At 46.8% G+C, this 10866-nt stretch overlaps 1 protein-coding gene across 2 annotated transcripts; it reads right to left on the minus strand.

The window, feature by feature from the left end:
* Positions 1 to 970: 970 nt before the first annotated feature.
* Positions 971 to 10418, minus strand: si:dkeyp-113d7.1 (uncharacterized protein LOC407709 homolog). Of its 2 annotated transcripts, none has more exons than XM_053337899.1 (3): positions 10286 to 10418; positions 2951 to 3666; positions 971 to 2545 (listed from the first exon to the last, which is right to left on the minus strand). In XM_053337899.1, exons 2-3 carry the CDS (start codon positions 3416 to 3418, stop codon positions 1433 to 1435), a joined length of 1581 nt encoding a protein of 526 aa, XP_053193874.1. In that variant the 5' UTR covers positions 3419 to 3666; positions 10286 to 10418; the 3' UTR covers positions 971 to 1432. The 2 variants fall into 2 exon arrangements, with proteins under 2 accessions (XP_053193874.1, XP_053193875.1); XM_053337900.1 differs by lacking the exon at positions 10286 to 10418 and adding an exon at positions 9726 to 10227.
* Positions 10419 to 10866: the final 448 nt, after the last annotated feature.

Below are 10866 nucleotides of genomic sequence, written 5' to 3' on the forward strand. Positions count from 1 at the left end.
ACATGTTTCATCGAGTTACAATCTTTATACCTCACACCCTGTTTCTGATTTAACATTTACTGTTACTGTCATGATCCATTCATCTGTCAGCCGATCGGTTGCTTGGTCCGTAAAATGCTGTCTGCAAATGTCTGATGCAGATAAAGCTGCAACGATTAGTCGACTAATTAGTCCATTTGTTGATTGACAGAAATTAATTTACTATTATTTTGATAATTGAATAAATTTAAGCAAAAATGCCCAAAATGTGTTGCTTCAAGCTTTTGTGTCCAAAATGAGGATAAACATCAGAATGTATGTTTCTAAAGGTTTAACCTGCTGTTGCCAAGGTAACCACAGACTGAAATCTTCAGGATTGTAACTTTAATTGATTGTTTTTCTTTTTTCTAATGTCTAAAAATGTTTGTGTCATTCTTAACGTGTTTTAACACATCGTGTATGAAGGGCTAAACGTGTTCGTCTCGCTGCTTTGGGAAACTCGTGTTTAGATTTAGGAGCGTTTAAAAAACTCGTATGATGGATTGTTGTCAGGAGGCGGGGCCCCGAGAGGCTCCGAGAGGCTCCGAGAGGCCCCGAGGGTCCCCGAGAGGCCCCGAGAGGCTCCGAGAGGCTCCGAGAGGCTCCCCGAGGGTCTCCGAGAGGCCCGAGAAGCCCCGAGAGGCTCCGAGAGGCTCCCCGAGGGTCTCCGAGAGGCCCGAGAAGCCCCGAGAGGCTCCGAGAGGCTCCGAGAGGCTCCCCGAGGGTCTCCGAGAGGCCCGAGAAGCCCCGAGAGGCTCCGAGAGGCTCCCCGAGGGTCTCCGAGAGGCCCCGAGAGGCCCCGAGAGGCTCCCCGAGGGTCTCCGAGAGGCCCCGAGAGGCCCCGAGAGGCTCCCCGAGGGTCTCCGAGAGGCCCCGAGAGGCTCCCCGAGGGTCTCCGAGAGGCCCCCCGAGGGTCTCCGAGAGGCCCGAGAGGCTTCGAGAGGCTCCGAGCTGCTGGTCTGATTCTTTACAAAAATATGAAGTACTCAAACTTGGTCCTGAAGTACTTGTGCTCTGTATCAGAATGTGTTCACCTCAGATGAAGCTCAACACTCACAACAGTACAGACAGATTATCTACAAGCCCCCCCAACACACACACACACACACACACACACACACACACACACACACACACACATAGACATAGACACACACACACATACATAGACATAGACAGACACACACACACACACACACACATACACAGACAGACACTTGCATAAGAGCAAATCAGTCAGAGTCCCATATATATATACATAAACATATATGTATATATATATATATATGCAAAAGAGCACAAAAGGTATGAAAATGTAAGAAAATTCATAAGGAAAAAAATTCATATATAGTATTTATAGAAAAGAGGAATAATACTTTGTTGTTCCGGGAGGTTAAAGGGTGAGGAGTCTGTTTTAGCTACTGTCACTTCCCACGCTGCTGCTGCCGCCGCCGTTGCTGCTGCTGCTCGCCGTGTCCGCTCGCTCTCGCTTGTGGATCTGCTCGTGTGCTTTGAGGTGACCCGACTGGCTGAAAGACTTCCCGCAGTGGGGGCAGGCGAACGGCCGCTCCCCCGTGTGGATCTGCTGGTGAGCCTTCAGGTGGCCCAGGCGGCCGAAGCTCTTGCCGCACTGCGTGCAGCCGAACGGCCGCTCGCCCGAGTGGATCTTCTCGTGGGTTTTTAAAACGCCGGAGTTGCTGAAAGTCTTGCCGCACTGCGAGCAGGTGAAGGGCTTCTCTCCTGTGTGGATCTGCACGTGGTTGTGGTAGCTCGTCTCCTTGGTGAAACTCTTGCCGCAGTGCTGGCAGCAGAACGGCCGCTCGCCCGTGTGGCTCAGCTGGTGAGCTTTCAGCTCCTTCGATTGGCTGAAGCTCTTCCCGCAGGTGAGGCAGATGAAGGGCCGCTCGCCCGTGTGCAGCCGCTGGTGAGATCGCAGGTCGTCGGCCTTGGTGAAGCCTTTGGGGCAGTGAGCGCACACGTAGGGTTTCTGGCCCGTGTGGATCAGCTGGTGGCGTTTGAGGTTTCCGGCCTGGCCGAAGCTCTTGCCGCACTGCGAGCAGGTGTACGGCCGCTCGCCCGTGTGGATGCGTTGGTGTGTTTTCAGGTTTCCCAGCGTGCTGAAGTTCTTGCCGCACTGCGTGCAGGAGAACGGTTTCTCTCCCTGCATGTTTCGAGGCTTCCTCGCCGTCGGGTTTTGTGATTTGGTCGTGACGGCCAGACTCCCGCCTCCCTGCCCGCTCGCGTCGGCCATCTTGCCCAGCTCGGCCGGCTGCAGCTCGTACAACGCCCCGCCTTCAAACTCAGGGTCCAGTTTGCCGACGCCGTCCATCAGCAGAGCGTCGGGCCGCAGCTTGTTGAGCTCGGTGCGAAGCTCGGCCATGTGGATGGACTCCAGGCCGTTGTGCTGCAGGTGGCCCGACATGGCGTGGCATTCTGGGTACTCGGACTTCAGGGAGCCCAGCTGTGTGTAGTAGCACTGCAGGTCCACGTGGTGGTCAGACTTAATGTACTCCAGCGTGTCCGTCACCTGCAACAGACAAACAGCTGAGATCACAGAGGAAGCTCCAGCAGATAAAAACACTAAATACATGAAAGGCGTCACTGAGCCGCTAACAGCAACATGAAGGTAGATTCATCTTGGACGGCTCCTACGTGCTGTAGACTGACGTTTAACTAAGTTACAGTCATAGAGGTAGAGAAATGGAGTCTATCAGCTGATATCATCACGCCTCCCTACTTTGGACACACACACAATAATTGTTGGTTTGGATCCAAATAATATTAATCATCCTATTAAATCATTCTGTGTGTAAGGGTTTTGGGTTTTGGGTTTTGGGGATGACCCCTCACACTGTAACCTCCTCAGACTGGATCCAGACAGGCTGACAGACTTCATACTGAACTGTTACAGGTGTGAGCGGTCTGGTTTTACCTGAGAGATGTAGTCAAACACCGAGCTGGGCTCATAGTGTGACTTGTAGTCCAGCTCTGTGGCGTCGCCGTGGTGGAACGGGCCCAGGTGGTGGTTGCCGTGGTGACCGTGATGCTCCGATTTGATGTAGTCCAGGCCGCTGATCTCCATCTTGATCTGGTCCTGGCCCAGCTCGGCGGTGGACAGCGGCTGGATCTCGGACAGGTCGACGGTCCGGATGGGCTCCAGGTCTACGTCCTCCGGCTCGCTCTTCACGCACGGCAGCATCACGAGCGGCTCGGCGATCTCCGCCGCCAGCGAGCTGAGCGTCGGCGTGGGGCAGTCGGAGGACAGGAGCGCCAGCGCCGGGGCCGAAGAGGCGGGCCCCGGGCCGCAGTCCACCTGCAGCGAGGCCTCCAGAGGCGGGGGGGCAGGGGTGCATTCGGGGGGCAACCCCAGACTCAAACACTCAGTCTCTAAGTCTGTCATGGTGAGGGGCTGAGCTACTCCTCCTCACCTCACTCTCATTCAACACTAGTATTGCTGAGGTTATCCACTCCTCCTCCTCCTCCTCCTCCTCACCTTCCTCCCACTCCCCCCTCTGCTGCTGAGGCTGGACTCTACCTGTCCTGACAGAGGAGGGGCCAGCAGGTAGGGGGCAAGTCCCTGAGGGTCTCCTCTGGAAATCCAACAATGACTCGTTCTGTTTTCAGCACCCACAGCTGACTGGGAGCAACCTGCAGAGACAAAACTCATCATCAAGCATCATCTCTACAATATTGTCAAAATATCAATATCAAGGTATTTGGTCAGAAACATGGTGATATTTGGTTCTGCCCATATCTCTCAGTCCTAATCACATTCACAGGTAAAACCCTGTGTGATACTGTTATTCTCTCCAAATGTTTTATTTCTTCGGCTCTAGTTTGTCAGTAATGAAGACTGAATGTTAAGTTTGTAATGTATTACAGTAATAAACTCAATGTCAAGGTTCTGAACTGATACGTTTCCTGGTCTTTTATAAAATATATCTACTTAAAGGATTGACTTCTGTTCATTTATAATGTAAAATCAATGTCTACTTTAACCAAGGAACTGTATCAGATTACATCATATTGAACTGATATCAATATAAGACGATCTGATAAGCATCTAGATACATGAGGTATGATACGATTCAGAGACCATGCTTTATAAAATGTAATGATTTAATATCGGTATCATGACGTCTAGGACGGTTTCTGAGCTGTAGAGACTTTGTGCTTCCTCTCTGAGCTGTAGAGACTTTGTGCTTCCTGTCTGACCTGTAGAGACTCTGCTTCCTGTCTGAGCTGTAGACTCTGTGCTTCCTGTAGAGACTCTGTGCTTCCTCTCTGACCTGTAGAGACTCTGTGCTTCCTGTAGAGACTCTGTGCTTCCCCTCTGACCTGTAGAGACTCTGTGCTTCCCCTCTGAGCTGTAGAGACTCTGTGCTTCCCCTCTGAGCTGTAGAGACTCTGTGCTTCCCCTCTGAGCTGTAGAGACTCTGTGCTTCCTCTCTGACCTGTAGAGACTCTGTGCTTCCTGTCTGACCTGTAGAGACTCTGTGCTTCCCCTCTGACCTGTAGAGACTCTGTGCTTCCTGTCTGAGCTGTAGAGACTCTGTGCTTCCTCTCTGACCTGTAGAGACTCTGTGCTTCCTCTCTGACCTGTAGAGACTCTGTGCTTCCTCTCTGAGCTGTAGAGACTCTGTGCTTCCTCTCTGACCTGTAGAGACTCTGTGCTTCCTGTCTGACCTGTAGAGACTCTGTGCTTCCTCTCTGACCTGTAGAGACTCTGTGCTTCCTGTCTGACCTGTAGAGACTCTGTGCTTCCTGTCTGACCTGGAGACTCTGTGCTTCCTGTCTGACCTGTAGAGACTCTGTGCTTACTGTCTGACCTGTAGAGACTCTGTGCTTCCTGTCTGACCTGTAGAGACTCTGTGCTTCCTCTCTGACCTGTAGAGACTCTGTGCTTCCTGTAGAGACTCTGTGCTTCCTGTCTAACCTCTAGAGACTCTGTGCTTCCTCTCTGACCTGTAGAGACTCTGTGCTTCCTCTCTGACCTGTAGAGACTCTGTGCTTCCTCTCTGACCTGTAGAGACTCTGTGCTTCCTGTAGAGACTCTGTGCTTCCTCTCTGACCTGTAGAGACTCTGTGCTTCCTGTAGAGACTCTGTGCTTCCTCTCTGACCTGTAGAGACTCTGTGCTTCCTGTGGAGACTCTGTGCTTCCTGTGGAGACTCTGTGCTTCCTGTGGAGACTCTGTGCTTCCTGTAGAGACTCTGTGCTTCCTGTAGAGACTCTGTGCTTCCTCTCTGACCTGTAGAGACTCTGTGCTTCCTCTCTGAGCTGTAGAGACTCTGTGCTTCCTCTCTGACCTGTGGAGACTCTGTGCTTCCTGTAGAGACTCTGTGCTTCCTGTGGAGACTCTGTGCTTCCTCTGTGAGCTGCTCTCAGTGTGTTCGTTGATGATGGTGGAGAGTAGAGCTGGGCCATTACGGCAAAAATCTAAATCACCATTAATTGAATTTGTAATGAACTATTATCTCCACTCTTGATGAACAGTTATGTATTTTCACAGTTTCTTTTAGGCTTTCCGCCGGTCTGATCGGTCATATCTGATCGGCTGATATTTAGCATTTTATGTAATTAGTGAGATTGGCTGTAATGTCTTAATTCGCTGATCCGATCGATGTCGTCATGTTGAAACTTTTTGCAGATGCTCCTGTTGCAGAGATTACAGATGGCTTGTGTTTTATCTCATTTACTCTGAAGAAGTTCCACAGACCCGACACGTTTGTTTGAATCACGATGTGACGGACAATAAAGTTTTGTGAATCTTGAATCATGAGCCGTGGGTGTTGTGGGCAGACAGATAAAACACAAACAATCTGAGCAACACTAAAGAACCTCGTTGGGAAGCATCTGCAAAATGTTTCAACACCACAAAGAAGACGTGATCGGATCAGTGATCGGTTTATTTAAACTCACTGATCGGTTTATTTAAGCTCACTGATCGGTGACCGGCCCCAAAAGTCCTGATGGTGTAAATGATGATGCCGAGTTTGTTTAGTTTAGTATTTTCCACTGCTGCCCTCACACATGAGTAAAGATGTTTAAGGTGTGACGCTGTGGTTAACGTCTAGTTTACTTGGTTAGAACTATGTAAAGATCATGTTTGATCTGGAGACAAGTTTTATATTCCTTAAAGATATGAAACCTTTGCTGCCATGGCAACAGTGAACACCACCATTAACTGACATGAGCAAGATTAAGATTAGAGTTTCTAAATGTGGGTTTAGGTTATTGCTCAGCGCTAGTGGAGAGCGATGGGAACGTAAAGAAGCATCTAGCTTTTCATTGGGCTAATTTAAAGCATGAAGTAAACCAATGAACAGCACCGATCACGTGTTTAGTATCATGAACTCCCCTTTCAGAGCAGCTAGACTACAGGTACAGGGTTACCCTCTGGTCCCTCTAGGGGGCGCTGCATCCTACACACTGGCCCTTTAAATGTGACGACTGCAACTACAAACCCTTCAACTAACTAGAGGTACTAGTACTATACTGTAGTACAGTTAGAGGTACTAGTACTATACTGTAGTACAGTTAGAGGTACTAGTACTTTACTGTAGTACAGTTAGAGGTACTTGTACTTTACTGTAGTACAGTTAGAGGTACTAGTACTTTACTGTAGTACAGTTAGAGGTACTTGTACTTTACTGTAGTACAGTTAGAGGTACTTGTACTATACTGTAGTACAGTTAGAGGTACTAGTACTTTACTGTAGTACAGTTAGAGGTACTAGTACTGTACTGTAGTATAGTTAGAGGTACTAGTACTGTACTGTAGTACAGTTAGAGGTACTAGTACTATACTGTAGTACAGTTAGAGGTACTAGTACTTTACTGTAGTACAGTTAGAGGTACTAGTTAGAGATGCACCGATCAATCGGCCGGTCACTGTCATAATTTCCGTTTTCCGACCGATCAAACTGACCCGCATGCACGGTGCGTAGCAGCTCAACGCGCCCAGAGCAAAACAGCTAAAAACTAGCAAGACTCAGGAAGAAAACTGATTTGGACTTATTTCACTTTGTGCCAGGACGACCCAAATCCCCGGTCAGTTTCACAACGGGGTACGGGATCATCTCTATGTTCCCCGCTTTGTATGTGACCGGGGAACATAGGGATGATCCCGTCTACAGGTAACTGAGTTAGCCGCCGAGTTAGCAGCCGAGTTAGCAGATGAGTTAGCCGCCGAATTAGCTGCGATCGGGGAACATAGGTACGCTCCCCAGGGTACTAGGGGTAGAGAGGTACTGGAGGGGTAGTCAATACATTACATTGTACCAGACAACTGCTGGGACGTTTTTGAATGTTGTTGTTTGAATGTAAGTTAGTTATTGACGTGTAAACCGGACTGAATGTTTTGGTCAGTGTTGAAACTCACTCTATTCCTTATTTGTGATGTTTTATTCTTGAAAAGGGGGGTTATGATAGCATATAGCCTACCACTAGTTGTGGTTTTAATTGCAGTTATATAAGCAGAATATTGCCTGGCAGAAGGGAATTCAAGCCAAACAAATATAGTGTCTATTATATGATTATAATTATTTCTTAGATAGAAAATCGGTATCGGAAAAAACGGTTTTGGCAGGTTAGGGTCAGACCTCCTTAAAAACCGGAAATCGGTATCGGCCAAGAATTTTGCAATCGGTGCATCTCTAGTACTAGTACTTTACTGTAGTACAGTTAGAGGTACTAGTACTTTACTGTAGTACAGTTAGAGGTACTAGTACTTTACTGTAGTACAGTTAGAGGTACTAGTACTTTACTGTAGTACAGTTAGAGGTACTAGTACTTTACTGTAGTACAGTTAGAGGTACTTGTACTTTACTGTAGTACAGTTAGAGGTACTAGTACTTTACTGTAGTACAGTTAGAGGTACTTGTACTTTACTGTAGTACAGTTAGAGGTACTAGTACTTTACTGTAGTATAGTTAGAGGTACTTGTACTTTACTGTAGTACAGTTAGAGGTACTTGTACTTCACTGTAGTACAGTTAGAGGTTCAAGTACTTTACTGTAGTACAGTTAGAGGTACTTGTATTTTACTGTAGTACAGTTTAAGGTACTAGTACTTTACTGTAGTATTTCCATGTTATGCTACTTTCTACTCCACTACATTTATTTACATTTGTGTATCAGAACTTTGTTTTTTCTTCTTTCCCATTAATCATCTCAGCAGCCCTCACATTTATCTGCTGACCCTTTGGAGGGGCCCCACCCCTAGGTTGGGAACCACTGGACTAAACTAGCTAACTGTATATAAAGTAGTATAAACTAGCTAACCGTATATAAAGTAGTATAAACTAGCTAACTGTATATAAAGTAGTATAAACTAGCTAACTGTATATAAAGTAGTATAAACTAGCTAACTGTATATAAAGTAGTATAAACTAGCTAACCGTATATAAAGTAGTATAAACTAGCTAACTGTATATAAAGTAGTATAAACTAGCTAACTGTATATAAAGTAGTATAAACTAGCTAACTGTATATAAAGTAGTATAAACTAGCTAACTGTATATAAAGTAGTATAAACTAGCTAACTGTATATAAAGTAGTGTAAACTAGCTAACTGTATATAAAGTAGTATAAACTAGCTAACTGTATATAAAGTAGTGTAACACTAATGCTTCACTATTAATAATCTAATGATGTCATATATAATATATCAGTACTTTTACTGTAATACTGCATACTACATCACTATAATACTGTAGTACTTTTACTGTAATACTGCATACTACATCACTATAATACTGCAGTACTTTTACTGTAATACTGCAGTACTACATCACTATAATACTGCAGTACTTTTACTGTAATACTGCATACTACATCACTATAATACTGCAGTACTTTTACTGTAATACTGCATACTACATCACTATAATACTGCAGTACTTTTACTGTAATACTGCATACTACATCACTATAATACTGCAGTACTTTTACTGTAATACTGCATACTACATCACTATAATACTGTAGTACTTTTACTGTAATACTGCATACTACATCACTATAATACTGCAGTACTTTTACTGTAATACTGCATACTACATCACTATAATACTGCAGTACTTTTACTATAATACTGCATACTACATCACTATAATACTGCAGTACTTTTACTGTAATACTGCATACTACATCACTATAATACTGCATACTACATCACTATAATACTGCAGTACTTTTACTGTAATACTGCATACTACATCACTATAATACTGCAGTACTTTTACTGTAATACTGCATACTACATCACTATAATACTGCATACTACATCACTATAATACTGCAGTACTTTTACTGTAATACTGCATACTACATTACTATAATACTGTAGTACTTTTACTGTAATACTGCATACTACATCACTATAATACTGCATACTACATCACTATAATACTGCATACTACATCACTATAATACTGCAGTACTTTTACTGTAACGGAGTATTTATACATGACTGTGTTGGGACTGGTACTCTGGCTCTTGCAGCGGCCTCCTCGGACACTCTCACCCAGAAAAGTTAAGAGTCAGGCCGGCTGCTATGATCTCTGTCAGCCGTCAAACTGAACCCAGTCTGGGCTAAAATCAGCCATCAGCAGGCTGAGCGGGAGCCGAGGAGCCGAGCTGCAGCCTCCTCTGCTCCCGCTCAGCCTGCAGCTCACTGACTCAAAGTGTCTCCAGCTGTGGTTTACCTGTCTCTCTAACACTCAGGTAGCCTTTCTCAACTCGCCACGCAACCTCTGCACAAACTGCCTGCAACAATCCGGCGCTGATTCTTCTTCTTCTCCTCTCTCATGTGATCTGATTCCTGCACAACAACTTCATGCTCCGGCGAGAGAAACCTCCGCCGTGCCACAGAGCAGAGCAGCGAGATGCATTTACAGCTTTTCGAGGCATACAAAGACAGGGCAAGGTGCCATGTCTAGTTAGCTTAGCAGTTAGCCAGTGGCCATCTTGTTTATCACAGTGAGCAGCGGGGGCTAGCTGGTGTTAGCATGGGGGAGAGAGAGAGAGAGGAGCGGAGGAGCAGCGCGTGCAGAGGTCGGCTCCTCCGCTGCACGCGCTGCTCCTCTGCTGCGGGGATCAGCTGACCCCTCGCAGCGGGGCAGAGGGGCTCAAACACGGGTCACGTTAGCAAATCTGTGCGGCCGACGGCGACACGGAGTCTGTCAGAGAGAGAGAGAGAGAGAGAGAGAGAAAGCAGGAAACCGAGCGCAGAGCCGGTGAAAGCAGCCGGGGATCGGTGTGTTACCTGCGGGAGGTCCGGTTCATGGTCCGGTTCATGGCTCCGCTGCCCGGTGCTCGTTGCTCACTCCGCCGGACCCGCCACGTCCTCCTCGGCAGAACAACCCGCCACCTCTCCGCCTCTCCTCCCCTCTACACCACTGCCTGATCCGCTCCCTTCCTCCTCCTCCTCCTCCTCCTCACCGTCCTTCCCTCCCTCCTTCCTTCCTTCCTCCTCCTCTCTCGGTCCTCCCCGTGTTCCCTCCCTCCTGCACACTGGCCGATAATGCACGGTTACTACGGCAACGGTGGTAGGTGGTACAGCTTAGTGTTTCTTCATCATCATCATCATCACCATCATCATCATCATCATTATTACCATCGTCATCATCACCATCACCTTCATCATCATCATCATCACCATCATCATCATCATCACCACCATCATCACCATCATCATCATCATTATTACCATCATCACCATCATCATCATCACCATCATAATGATTATTACCATCATCATCATCACCATCATCATCACCATCATCATCATGATTATTACCATCATCACCATCATCATCATCACCATCATCATCATCATCACCATCA

Source organism: Scomber japonicus, chromosome 18, assembly GCF_027409825.1.
Source record: "Scomber japonicus isolate fScoJap1 chromosome 18, fScoJap1.pri, whole genome shotgun sequence".
In the NCBI taxonomy this organism is placed as follows: domain Eukaryota; kingdom Metazoa; phylum Chordata; class Actinopteri; order Scombriformes; family Scombridae; genus Scomber; species Scomber japonicus.